General features: G+C 30.8%; 1 protein-coding gene and 1 non-coding gene across 5 annotated transcripts; both read left to right on the forward strand.

The window, feature by feature from the left end:
- Positions 1 to 3,005: 3,005 nt before the first annotated feature.
- Positions 3,006 to 9,007, forward strand: LOC100527886 (probable methyltransferase PMT14). 4 transcript variants are annotated; one of them, XM_006600826.3, is made up of 7 exons: positions 3,006 to 3,930; positions 4,662 to 5,348; positions 6,006 to 6,216; positions 6,421 to 6,703; positions 7,379 to 7,765; positions 8,193 to 8,270; positions 8,413 to 9,007. In XM_006600826.3, exons 2-7 carry the CDS (start codon positions 4,704 to 4,706, stop codon positions 8,648 to 8,650), a joined length of 1,842 nt encoding a protein of 613 aa, XP_006600889.1. In that variant the 5' UTR covers positions 3,006 to 3,930; positions 4,662 to 4,703; the 3' UTR covers positions 8,651 to 9,007. The 4 variants fall into 4 exon arrangements, with proteins under 4 accessions (XP_006600889.1, XP_006600888.1, XP_040867158.1 ...); XM_006600825.4 differs by having other exon boundaries at positions 4,677 to 5,348; XM_041011224.1 differs by lacking the exon at positions 3,006 to 3,930 and adding an exon at positions 3,976 to 4,498 and having other exon boundaries at positions 4,677 to 5,348.
- Positions 9,008 to 12,072: 3,065 nt separating this feature from the next.
- TRNAK-CUU (transfer RNA lysine (anticodon CUU)) lies at positions 12,073 to 12,145 on the forward strand. Its single transcript has one exon. It is a non-coding gene; the product is annotated as a tRNA-Lys (tRNA).
- Positions 12,146 to 14,078: the final 1,933 nt, after the last annotated feature.

Raw genomic sequence — 14,078 nt, forward strand, 5'->3', positions numbered from 1 at the left:
AAACTGTTTAAAAAGTAATTTAGTATTACTTAATACCTATTTTACAACTTACAAACCCTGAGCCATGGTTCATTGTTAATTTGTGTTGTTGAAAGAAAACATACTTGGTGCCATTGAAGAAAAAAACACTTGGTTTGATTTTTTTTATATGAAACATTAATTTACCAAAAATAAATAATTAATGTTTGTTAAAAACTCTAAACATATAAAATTAGTGTTTTCTTCTTAATAATTTATTTTATATCAAGACTAACATTTAAATCCTAAATGGTAACACATTTGGTTTAATAATGCAAGACAATGGTGCTCACTATTTTAATATTACCAAGATATCAATTGTATAGAGCGGTTATGATATACTTCTACACCGACAGCACGTGATGTCTTTTGTTTTTCTTTCATACATTACTGAAAATATGCTATAATTATGGACGCGTTTTATTACTTTTAATTATATTATATAGTTTTTTTAGGAAGAATTAAATTATATATTTAATCAGTCAGAAAAAAATATATTATGTAGTTAATCTATGATGCATGCATTGAATGATGTTTAGATTGATTTAGTTATTAGATCCCCTCAAATTAAGGATATCAATTCTTTGTCGCAGCTTAATTGAATTAGGAAAGTGACCGAATGGTGTTGAGGGCATCTCCCAATTTTCTCATTCAACTTTAATACGTTATACTATTAGAATTAATTTTTGTGAGGGAAGTTAAATCTCTTGACCAAATTTTATTTAAACAATACCATATGTCATTCTTAATATTATATTTCCTAAATTTTTAATTTCAAATATGCACATATTTTTTCTATATTTTAAATACTTATTTTATTTTGTATTTCTCATCATTTCAAATATTTATTCGACGTACGTACATCATAATTGCTAGCAAAAATAGTAAATTAATAATCATTAAACATATAGATGATCTGTTATATGTTGTTCCAGATTAATTAATGATTTTAAATTTAAATCTTTATATATTGTTTCAGTTTAATTAATTATTTTAAATCTGTTATATATTGTTCCAGTTTAATTAATGATTTTCACTTGTAATAATCATGTATTTGATATTAAAAAAATATTCCATCATATTCTTTTTTATAAGATCTAACTTAAAAATATAATTTAATCTTTAGGTCTTACTTATAATTTTTATGTATTAATTATTTTTCACAGAAGTGTTTTGCATTAACTTAGTTGTTGAATAACGTAATATTGAAGAAACATAACTTTTGTTAATTTTTTTTACATGCATAGTTTTAAAAAAAATACTAATTTAAGATAAATTTAATGTTTTAAACTTTTTTTAAGGGGAGCTTTTTACTAAATTAACTAAATTTTTTAATATTTGTAACTGGATCTTACAATAAAGATAGAAGGATATATTATTTTTCATGTAAAATATATATACATGTATTATGTAAAAAAAAAAGAAGCAAAAATAGTATATGAATGCTGAATTGCCTAACATTACATTTTGATAGCAAACATACTAAATTAAAATCCTTATGCCAAAAGGGTAAATTATTAAGGGGTATTTTGGATTAGGATTTTAAAAAAATATCTTGGCATAATTTTTTTTTTATTTTTAAAAGATTTTGTAAGAATATAATGATTTTTAAGATTTTTTTAAATGACTTTTACGATTAAGCTTTAATAATTTGAATTTTAATGAATTTATAAAATATGAATTCATAATTTTTTTTTAAGATTTTAAAGGACTTTATGAAATTTTTAAAAATTCAAAATTTTTGATAAAAATTATGAATTTTTCTCACCTAACAATTTAAATAAAATTCATCTTATACAAAAAAATAATCTTAAACTTGTTATATAACAAATTAATTTTTCATAACATATTTATAAGCACAACAAACTTGTCATCATTTCTACAATAACGATTTCACCAAACAATAAATGTGTCCAATAATTAATTATTTCAAACTTTATTTATAAATGTACCACAAAAATTCATGTACAAAAATAAATCATTTATATATTTATCAATTTATACGTTAATCAATTTTTTACATTCATTAAAAATAAACGTATAATAAAAATGTCTCAAATTCAACGAATTTGTGAAGATCTCTAATATCATTATTCTAGGACATGAAATTATTCTAGGACATGCTGACTATGGGTCTATGAATTCAAAGAGTAAAAATATTATAAATATTTATCATTTTCAACAAAGAAATAAAGAAATTATGTATAATGAGAAAACAAAACAAATCAATTAGGAGAAAAAAAAAGTCTTATAAAATTTCTAGGGTTTAAATGAAATTATTTACTGTATATTTTCTATTAAAAAATCTCAAAAAACCTATTAAAATTCATCCTAAAACAATTATCAAAATTTTTATGTTTTTAAATATCTTAAGATTTTTTTAAAGTTATAAAAAATTTTAGTTGAATATTAATAAATTTTATTGAATTTCTTAAAAAGTCCTAATAATCTTAATTAAATATAAAAAAAATATTTTTATTATTTAAAAATTTTAATTAAATATCTCAAAAGACTATTTTATAAAAATAAATCTTTTAAAATGCTAATTAAATACATCCATGTGTTGAATAGGTTTGGTAAAGTTTCATCAACATTGGAATTCTAGGGGCATCATTGCTGCAGGCCAGATATATTCCTGTTAACTTGTGAATTTGGATGTATTTGATGCCGTGACAAACAAGGGTACCAAGAACATTTATCGTGTGTCAGGGAACAAGTTATACACTATCTTGCAAGGACTTTGTTTACCGACGCCGGCTAACGTGCGCACCCCTAGATGGATACACACGGTTCCAGGTATACTTTAGTTCTACAAGGTATGCACGGTACTAAAACAATTACAATCGTTAGATGTGCATTCTTTATGATCAATGGTCAAAATAAGTTACATACTATCATGGAAAATTGCACTGGAATAAATTGATAAAATAATAAATTAAATTAATGGCTGGCTTTTTTCTCTCCTTGCATCTTTATTCTTTTACACACCCAATTGAAAAAACATCATCCACAAGCAAAAGTTGAATCTTTTCTAAACTTTTTTTTCTGAATTCCAACTCAAAAAATTGTTTGAGAAAAAAGTTCACCGTTTAATTTATTATATCATAACTATTGTGAGAAGATGAACGTGGAACATGACACAACAATTGCAGAGAAAAAAAAAAGTTACACAGAAGAAAAAAAGAAGAAAAAACAATCAACATCCTTTATCATTACCTGAATGACTTTCATAGATCTAAAGATTTTTTATACAAAAAAATTATGTTGGGAGCGGTTTTGGTCCTCGCAGGGGGTGTGCTCGGAGAAGGTGGACGCGCAGGGGAGGTGGTAGGCGGCGAAGTCGAGATTGGTGGATAATTGGGTTGTGGCGGTGGCAGTGACGGTGGTGGTGTTGGTTTTGGGGTGGAAGCATAGGGATGAGGCGCCTTAGGTTGCGGAGGGTGAAGAGATCTGAGTATAAACTCCGACATCGTCGACGGCAAATCCGGCACCGCCAAGAAAGAGAAAAAAATAGGAGGAGAAAATAGAAAATAAGAAATAAAATAAAATTATAACATTATTATTTTGTGCTTTATGATCAGCTTAAATCCAAATCATCTGCGCCCTTCATTTAAATATGAATAAATCTAAACGGCAATCGTTTCTCGAAACTCATGTTCGCACCGTGAATACCTATTTTATGGGTCGTACTCGAAAAGTCGTCTTGTTTACCTTACCCTTACCTCTGTCGGCAATATAAAGGATAAAAAATGATGTAATCCGACTGTCCAAAGTCATCATCTTTTCTGTTCCCCTTCCCGTTACTACTAGTCACTTTCCAACTTTGTTCCACTGAAAAACACACTTACAAATATAGTGCTAACTTTCTCTCTCTCACTCACTCACCTTGCTGCTTTGATTTGGATCTTGAAGGTGAAATAGTAGTATAAATGACTTTTTGAGCATTCTTTTCTTTCTGGGTCGTTTCTCAAATGATATTTTCATGCTGCTGTTGCTTCTTTTTTTTTGTCAACGTATAAGCATTTTATTTGGTTGTGTTATTGTTATTATCATCTTTATTATCATTGCTAAAGTAGTTGGATTTAGTTTGCAACCTTTCAGCTTGATTTGTTCATCGTTTGAGCTTGTTCACATTTGCACTGAAAAGATTCAATTTTCATGAGCTTTTCTTTTTGGTGGATGCAATTTTAGATCTTCAGCTGATCCAGCTAAAACAGTTGAGATTTGGGGTTGGGGGAGTGTTGTGCCATGCAATACAATTATACTAATGAGATTGTTTGAAAGTGGGTATTGGATTCTATGAAGATCAGACAATGTGACACCAAAAACTCTGTTTTTAAAAGTTTCTTTTTCTTCGTGTAAAATCATTATCAAATCACATGTTAGTGTTAGATCCGCTTGCATGTTCGTGAGAAGAAAAAATAAAACAAAGTTCGGATGAAACTATGGTTGAAAGAGAGTTAAGCTCGTTTATTATAAGGTCTTCTCCTGCTAGAAATTGTGCCCCCAAACTACCTTATAGATTCTAAATCAGTACTAGTACCTTTTTTTGTTAACATATAATAAATTCTGTGTACTTAGATAATTATTACTACTTTATTAATTTTGGTAGTTTGCTTGATTTTGAGCCTCATTAGTTTCAGTGTACACTGCCATAGGTTTGAGAGGGTACTGCCATCCAATTAATGGGTTCTAAAACTAATGCATCGGGCTATAGAGCACGAAGGCCACTGTCAATATTTGCTGTGCTTGGTCTGTGCTGTTTCTTTTATCTTTTGGGAGCATGGCAAAGAAGTGGATCTGGGAAGGCAGATAAACTTGCATTGAAAGTTAATAACCTGATGACAGGCTGCACTGTTTTACCCAATTTGAGTTTTGAATCCCATCACAGTGATGTAGAAATTGTCAGACCTGATGTGCTAAAAGCTAAAGCATTCAAGCCGTGTGACATGAAATATACTGATTATACACCTTGCCAAGAGCAAGACCAAGCAATGAAATTCCCAAGAGAGAATATGATCTATAGGGAAAGACATTGTCCCGCTGAAAAGGAAAAATTGCACTGCCTCATTCCAGCCCCTGAAGGGTACACGACTCCTTTTCCATGGCCTAAAAGCCGTGATTATGCCTACTATGCTAATGTTCCTTACAAGAGCTTGACAGTGGAGAAGGCTGTTCAAAACTGGGTGCAATTCCAGGGAAATGTGTTCAAATTTCCAGGTGGAGGGACCATGTTCCCTCAAGGAGCAGATGCATATATTGATGAACTTGCATCAGTTATTCCAATTGCAGATGGTTCTGTCAGAACAGCACTGGACACTGGTTGTGGGGTAAGTTTTAATGATTAAGTTATTCTTCTGATAGTATGCTCTTTTTCTTTAGTTTAAGGATATGTAGTAAATAGTAAAAGCTCCTCTAATATGGATTAAGATCAGAAAGCTGTATAAGTCAATTGATGGATGCATACACCTTTACTTTTTCACTTTAAAAACAAATTCCCTTTAGAAGATCCTTATCCTGAATGCCTAATCAAGTTTTATAACTCAGTTTCTTTTCTTTTCCCATGATCTTATACCACTAAGGGATTTCAGATTGGATTCAGAATGCTTAGCTAAAGGGTCACTTTTTTTTTTCCTTGTTAAATGTGTGTATTTTTAATTCATAATTCTTGTGCCAATGTTTTTTTGAAGTCTTTCCCTCTGAAATATTTATAGCTGCCCTAAGATGCAATTAAGCAGAAAGAAATTTAAGAATTACTTCTGATGGCTGCTGCTTGGGAATCTCATGTTGACCATTTACTTATATGATGTTCTTTTGTCTATTGCATTCCAAATTTCTCAATTTTCATGTAAATATTTTGAATATACTAGGAATCAATTGCCATTTTGTTTTTGTTATGCTTGGTTGCACAGATTACTTTTTTTCAATAGATACCTTTCAGTTGGTTTGTGATTGCTTTATCAGTGTAAACATGGAAAATTATACAGGTTGCAAGCTGGGGAGCCTACTTGCTAAAGAGAAATGTCCTGGCTATGTCCTTTGCTCCGAAGGACAACCATGAAGCACAAGTTCAGTTTGCTCTAGAACGAGGGGTACCTGCTGTTATTGGTGTTCTTGGCACCATCCGCCTTCCATACCCATCAAGAGCATTCGATATGGCCCAGTGTTCTCGATGTCTGATACCATGGACTTCAAATGGTTAGTGATAAATTGGACAGTCAATATGATTGATCAAGAATACTTTGTCATTATCCTTTTCTTATGTAGATGTCTAGATGATGATACATCTGAACTTCCAAACAAAATAATGCATATGCTTGTAAATTTGACATCCTTTTGTCCACTATCTCAATGCAATTGCTTGTTAATGTTAATGAACATTCACCCGATTATTGAATGCAGAGGGAATGTATCTAATGGAAGTTGACCGAGTCTTAAGGCCTGGTGGATACTGGATTTTGTCTGGGCCCCCAATTAATTGGAAAACATACTACCAAACATGGAAGCGGTCCAAGGAAGATCTGAAGGCAGAACAGACAAAACTTGAGGAGTTAGCTGAAAGTCTTTGTTGGGAAAAGAAGTACGAAAAGGGTGATATTGCTATTTGGAGAAAGAAAATAAATGATAAATCCTGCAAAAGAAAGTCTCCCAATTCATGTGATTTAGATAATGCTGATGATGTATGGTAAGTCCTGCTTATCCTTATGCACTTCCTTCAGGAATCATGATCATTATTCTTACTATCATATGTAGTTGAAGAGATTTTAATATTTACAGAAAATTGAAGATTTCATACATTGTTCCTTTGATTCTTTTTATTTGTTATTCACATTTTTGGACAATTATGTGCTCCTGGATAGCTTCATGCCATGCTCCAAAATTTAGCAATTTTACAGGTGAGCAAGACTTAGTTGAGAGCATGACCTACATGGTGGGGCATAAAATAATAAATACAAGGCAAATGATCGTATGACAATTCAACTTCTTTAGTTAACTTTAGTACAATGGATATTCTCATAACAGGAGACATCAATAAACAGTTGGGTAATGCCTATAATTTTCATTTTGTTTTTTAAAATAACTTTGGGAACTTGGAAGGAAAAGGGAGAAAAATTATTTTCTACTTTTTCTGCAAAGAGTGTGGGTATTGTGTGCTGTGGTATATGCTTGAATCTTGATCCTTGAAGTTAAGTAGGCTTTCATTTTTGAGGGATTGGTTTTGTCATGCAAGTATCAAATTCAATACTGTATGATATCATTGTTACGTAGGATTTCGTTCTCTATTCTTTCAAATTATATATCTGTATTATGTTCATGTGTGTATTGAATTTTTTTCTTGTTTCAATGATTCTTTCTATAGGTACCAAAAAATGGAGGTCTGCAAAACCCCTTTACCTGAGGTAACCAGCAAAACTGAAGTTGCTGGAGGGGAGTTACAGAAGTTTCCAGCTAGGCTTTTTGCAGTCCCTCCTCGAATAGCCCAGGGCATTATTCCAGGGGTTACGGCTGAATCTTATCAAGAGGACAACAAATTATGGAAAAAGCATGTTAACGCTTACAAAAGAATGAATAAATTGATTGGCACTACCAGATATCGGAATGTGATGGACATGAATGCAGGCCTTGGAGGATTTGCAGCTGTGCTTGAATCACAAAAGTCTTGGGTGATGAATGTTGTGCCTACAATTGCTGAGAACACTTTGGGTGTTGTCTATGAGAGAGGTCTGATCGGCATTTATCATGACTGGTAAGTTTCTAAAACCCTGTTAAACTTTGTAGGAGTCTTCTAATTTCATGAAAATTTTCCTTGCAAGTCGGCTTCCTATACTAAAAAAAATGATTCATTAAGCTGAGATGCATGGCTAATTGTTGTTTGATCTTTAATTTATGATAACTATAATGCAAAATGGCTTTCTTTATATTTGTTTAGACAACCTTTTTTTTTCTTTTCCTAATTCGGAACCCACTCAAAAAGAGATATTGGAATTATTTGCTGTTGCTGCTTCTGGTTTTTCGTCAATCAATAATTGTGTATTGTATTTCACTATTTCTGACGGACTTAATCAAGCAAGTAATCATGGATGAGCTGATTGTTTCCTCCACTATATTATGCCTATTGGAGGAAGAAAACAATGTACCATGAAATTGCAATGACATTATTTTTCTATCTTCAGGTGCGAAGGCTTTTCAACATATCCAAGGACATATGATCTTATTCATGCTAATGGTTTATTCAGCTTGTACCAGGACAAGTAAGTTTCTTCCTCTTCTTCCATATGCCACATGTCATAGTTTTGTGGATTCTATTCACTCTAGTGTCAAGACATAAAAGTTGAATGTTTATCAACTTTTCATAAAAGGCTTTAATGAAAATCTTGCTGATTTAATCGACAGGTGCAACCTAGAAGACATCCTTCTAGAGATGGATCGCATCCTAAGGCCTGAAGGAGCAATCATCATCCGGGACGAAGTTGATGTTCTTAACAAGGTTAAGAAAATTGTCAGGGGCATGAGATGGGAAGCCAAACTGGTGGATCATGAGGATGGCCCTCTTGTGCCTGAGAAGATATTGGTTGCTGTCAAAGTGTATTGGGTTGGCACCAGCAAAAACAAAACATCCACTGAGGAATAAAACCACTGTTATTCAGGTGTAACATCTTATACTTCAGCCCGCAGTAACATCGAAGGTTTCTAAATCCAACCCAAAGAAGGAATGGTGGGAAAAAAATTATGAATAATGAGAAGAGAAAAAAGATTGTAGAGCAAAGTAAAAGCAAAGATTGGTATGGTAAATTCGAGTTTATTCTACGTCTGCCTTACACCAAGTGTAGAATTATAGATAAAATAGGTTCCGAGTAGTCTTAAATTAATTTTGGAGGATATGGATCAGCAAGTTTAGCTCCCTTAATAATTTAAGCCCTAGATGTTGTGTTGATGCCCAGAAATGAATATTTGAAGTTAGAAAATTGAAATATTGCAATTTTATTTATTCTCTTCGTTATTCAAAATATATTTATCATATTTGAAAAATAGGTCATTTTTAATTTATCATCTAAAATTCATTTTCTATTATTTACGTATCAGATGTATTTTTATGTTTCAATATTTGTCATTAATCTTATTCTATTAAGTGATGACTTGATAAACAGAGTGTCACATTATTAAGTTTAATCATTAACACATTTGTGTCACATTATTTTTTATTATTTAAATTATTTAAAAAAATTAATCCTCTTCTCCATCCACGAAACCCATCCACGAAAACATAAGCATCTCATGGAAAACCTATATTGAAATTAATAAATTTACATGGAAACAAGAAACAATCCTAACAATTCAAAACAGAAAAAGCACTTAAAGAAAAAGGCAACGTTCAATCCAAACTTTTCACCATTCAAAACCGACAACACTATGAACAACATCTATATGATACATAACATTCAAACTAATCCTAAAAATTGCAATCCCAGAGGCAACGTTCAATCACCCAATTTGGTCCCACAAAGATCATGGAATCGGATAATTACAACAACATACAATCAATCATCACGATCTCTTGGAAGAATTAGAGACCAAATTCCTCCAAAGGTAACACCTACTAGCCATATCCACCAAGGTCCAAAACCTAGACTCTACCATAGCATGAATCTGCATTCACAAAAATTAGGGTTATTAGAAAAGCAAACGTTTTTGTGAAATTGAGGCAAAAGGGTGAAATGGGTCAACCTTGAAAGTTCCAATTGAAGAAGAGTCGAAGGAGTTTGAGATTTTGGGGTTGGGAGGAATAACAACATCGTCTTCTTCGATTTGAGGTTTCTGAGAACAAAGAAACCGATGAGGGTTACTGTTTGGAGGATGGAAGGCGAGGCAAAATGGCACAAGTTGGAGAACGGTGGTGGCACAGGGTTGTTTTTCATTGGAGAAGGGGAAGAAGGAGAAGGAGAATTGAATTTTTTAAATAATAAAAAATGATGTGATACTGATGTGTTAGTAATTAAGCTTGATGTAATACTTCATCTATCATATCATCGTTTAACAAAATGAGACTAACGGTGAGTACTACATTGAAACATAAAAAAATGTTAGGTAATGATTAAAAGTAAATTTTAGATAATAAATTGAAAATGATCTATTTTTTAGATATGTTAAACATATTTAAGCCACTTATATTTGTTTGTGTTCATTTAAAACTACCACATTGAAGTTTGTTTTGATGTGTTTGTGACAAGGAGAAGGATATTAACATATTCACCTAAACATAAATTCCAAGTCATCCATTATTTTGTATATGCTACATTGGTGATGTAGCTTCCTTTTTTTTTTTTTTCTTCATTTGGGGTTTAAGAGAGTTAACTTAAACAACTAACTAGCAGATACTATATATGTAGACATTGATTCCACTAAGAAAGCATAACTAACATCTACACTAACAATGGTGTTGAAATAATTTAGTACTCCTATGACACAGGTATGTATCTTGCACTCTTGCTAGATAATTGACATAAGCTAATCGACAACATAATATGATCTATTTATCGATAAACTATTAGATGATTTAAGATCAACAACTATGGTTTGGATCAATAATCATGTGAATATTGTTAGTTGAGATCATGCATGATGTGGTGATCTTTGATCATTTAATAATTTTTCTCGTCGAAAAATTATCGATCGAGATCATGGATAACGTGATGATCTTAAATTATCTAATAATTTTTCGTATTTGTCAATATTTAACTCACAACATGATCATATAACATAATTTGATGTGATTTACTTGCAAACGGTTCGACCAAAACAATATGATCCTTGGATAAACACATTTTTAATGTTCATGGGCTACTTAACACACCAGCTCGTATATAGTTATACCCTAGCAACATACTAACGGACCATTATTATGCTAATTTCTGCAATTGGTTTGTTATCAACCTCGAGCACTGTCCCAACATGACAAACAATGACCGCTTCTCCATCACCTTCCAACCTCAGTTAGCAGGGCCGACCCAATAATAAGCAAACAATTCGGTGCTTTTATTTATGCTGTACAAACTTTGTGTATAAGCTGGGTACATCTTGTACTCATCACAAACTTTTGATTAATAAACTTTTTTGCTTGTAAAAACAAGTTTGCTTCTAATTATAAAAATCACTTAAAAAATATAATCAGATTACAAATAGCTTCTAACTTAGTAACTTTAATCAAATTTTAAATTTCTTTCAGCTTTTGATTATTTTGAAAAAATAAAACAAATGCATGGAAATTCTTTAAAGTGATCTCTTTTTTAAAAAAAGAAGTGATTTAAATAAATAAAAAAACTATAACAAACAGGCATTTAGAATAATCTTCATTTTTATATATTGGCGTGTGTGGAGATTATTTTGATTGTAACTTTGTTCCTACTTGAAGAACTATCTGTCGCACACCCTAGGTGTGTAGATATTATTTTGATTATAATTTTATACCTATTTGTATGACTAGGCTATAGTTCACCTTATGTGTGTAGAAATTTTGATTATAATTTTATACCCATTTGTAGAACAAGGCTCTAGTCCACCCTAACTCTCCTGCTCCAACAAAACTGCTTTACACAAGAACAATTCCAATTATTTTGAGAAATTATCCAACACTATATTTTTAAAAGATGAGTACTAACAATATACTCTGTTAACACACATTTTATTATTAATTAAAATCTATTGAAAATTATAAAATCATAAGAGACTCATTAAATAAAAAATAAAATTTGACAAAATTAGATTTTTAATCAATTTCAATGAAGAGTCTTGGACTTAATTAGGCATTGAATATAGTTTCATATCAAACAAGTGGCCAAATTATTTTTTTAATGTTATCTAAATGTTATGTTAAACACTTAATTAATTATTAAGGAAGTCTCGCTCAATAAATTAAACAAGATACGTAAGTATTGTAAATTATCTGCATATTCAATTTCTACCGATAAAAAAAACCTAATTAATTTGAAGTGAGCCACCCAAGAGAACCTAATTTTTATACATTGTTAACTTTAAAGATAATCTTTCTAAATATAGGCCCGTCTAGCTCAGTTGGTAGAGCGCAAGGCTCTTAACCTTGTGGTCGTGGGTTCGAGCCCCACGGTGGGCGGTTATTTTATTTTTACTTATTTACCCTTCCACTTTTGGACAAGCTATAGGAATGGAATGAGTTTGCTTTTTCTTAATATTATTACAAATGGGAGTGCATTAATTTGTTTTAACTTTTTCCATAAGAATACTTTTAAAATATGCTAATTCGTTCAGCGTATATAAGCTTCATAAAAAAATAGAATTTGAAAAAAAAAATTAAGAAACTAAAATAGCAATAACTTCAAAAGAGAAAGCTTATTCACAGTCTTAAAAACAATATTTTAGATTATAAACGACCCTAGTTTGTATTTTACATAAAATGTTTATTGCCTCTTCCCAGTGCTAAATTATTGTGAGCGTTCTTAAGTTCTTTGTGACAATGGAAGATGTCATGCAAATCATAGTGATATGGTAGAAGAATTTTAATGGTGGGATTCTAATTAGAAAAAAAAAATTGGGTAATGATAAATACTGGTTAAGAGTGCGTCGCTGGAAATTTAAGGTTCAGATTTTGCAGTTCAAGTGTTCAACAACAGTTGTACATAGTGATGCATTATGACGAAACTTTTTTCTTCACCATGCATTATATTATCATTGGAGTGGAATAATAGTAATATTTGCCTGTAAAAAACAAGTACGTAGATATAGCTGGTATAGTATAAAGTTTTTCATGCATTAATAATTCAATAAAATGAATTTTTGAAACAATAATTACGTACAACAATTAATAAACTCATAATTCTTATAATTGTATTTACTTATTCTAATTTCCAATCAATATTTTTTTTTTCATTTTGAAATACGACAACGATCGCGCGATGACAACTCTTTTCACCTGATATAATTATATAAAACATAGTCTTCAATCGACAACTCTTTTCACTTTTATCTTCTTCCCACGTGGTCTGACTTAAATGTAATGTTTGGCACTCAAGTATGCATGGTAAGATACTCACCCCAAATTGATTCTATTAATTACGTTAGGCCCACTAGGAAGTTGGACAGATCACAATGCATACCAATAAACATATTCTCTTCATATCCAAATAATTATCTAACAACAACATTCATCGTTTCGATGGTCCTTGCTAAGGGATGCCCTCGCCCCCACCCACTACAGTACCTTTTGCAAAAATTCTTATTATGTATAGTGCCTCATCCTATATGTATATATATGGTTCAATTCGTGTCAACAATCCCAAAATTTATAAAAGCATCTCTGAAAATGGTTATCATGACAGGTGGAAAATATATATACTCTTTACTTCAAGAAGTTTCTAGTTAAAAAATAGCAATGTTCAGGATAAATGCATATCTGCCGTAAAAAAGAAAGAATTGAACCATGCAGCCATTTCTCATGTTTATCATACAATCCCTAAAAGGTATATTAATTAATTAGCTTGATTTATAAAAAAATAGAAAAAATATAACTTGGAATTTTTTTCTCTCTCTTAAATATCGTATAACTTTGTAACTCCTCGATACTGTCGATTCCAAAGCTCGGAAAAAGAAAAAGGATTGTATTAGGTCGTCGACAACCAATATATAATTTGTGACTAATGAATATAGATCACTCACGATAAAAATTCTATAAGGTGGTGTCCTTATTTAGAAGTAATGCATTATATATATAACTATAGCAAAATGTGAAATGAGTTAAATTCATTATGCTCAAATATAGTCTTACATGAGTAAAGGTTTTGTCTGGATAGATGTGGAAGTGATCGATTCAGTTTGTTCCTTAAAATATTACTACTTTGATATACTCCCTCGCATTCTATATATATATATATATATATATATATATATATATATATATATATATATGATTTAATTATCTAATTTATTAAGATTAAAAATGATTAATTTAGTTGATGACAAAAATTTTATCTTAAATTTATATATATATATATATATATATATATATATATATATTAAAAATTATCCTTATT

Source organism: Glycine max, chromosome 17 (genome assembly GCF_000004515.6).
Source record: "Glycine max cultivar Williams 82 chromosome 17, Glycine_max_v4.0, whole genome shotgun sequence".
Classification (NCBI taxonomy): Eukaryota; Viridiplantae; Streptophyta; class Magnoliopsida; order Fabales; family Fabaceae; genus Glycine; species Glycine max.

Bases quoted from the DNA above. Each gene is read 5' to 3' on its own strand.
- LOC100527886 (XM_006600826.3), top strand. From the start codon at position 4,704: ATGGGTTCTAAAACTAATGCATCGGGCTATAGAGCACGAAGGCCACTG. The intron at 6,217-6,420 runs GTTAGTGATAAA...TATTGAATGCAG, and splicing joins GATACCATGGACTTCAAATG to AGGGAATGTATCTAATGGAA. The intron at 8,271-8,412 runs GTAAGTTTCTTC...TTTAATCGACAG, and splicing joins TTCAGCTTGTACCAGGACAA to GTGCAACCTAGAAGACATCC.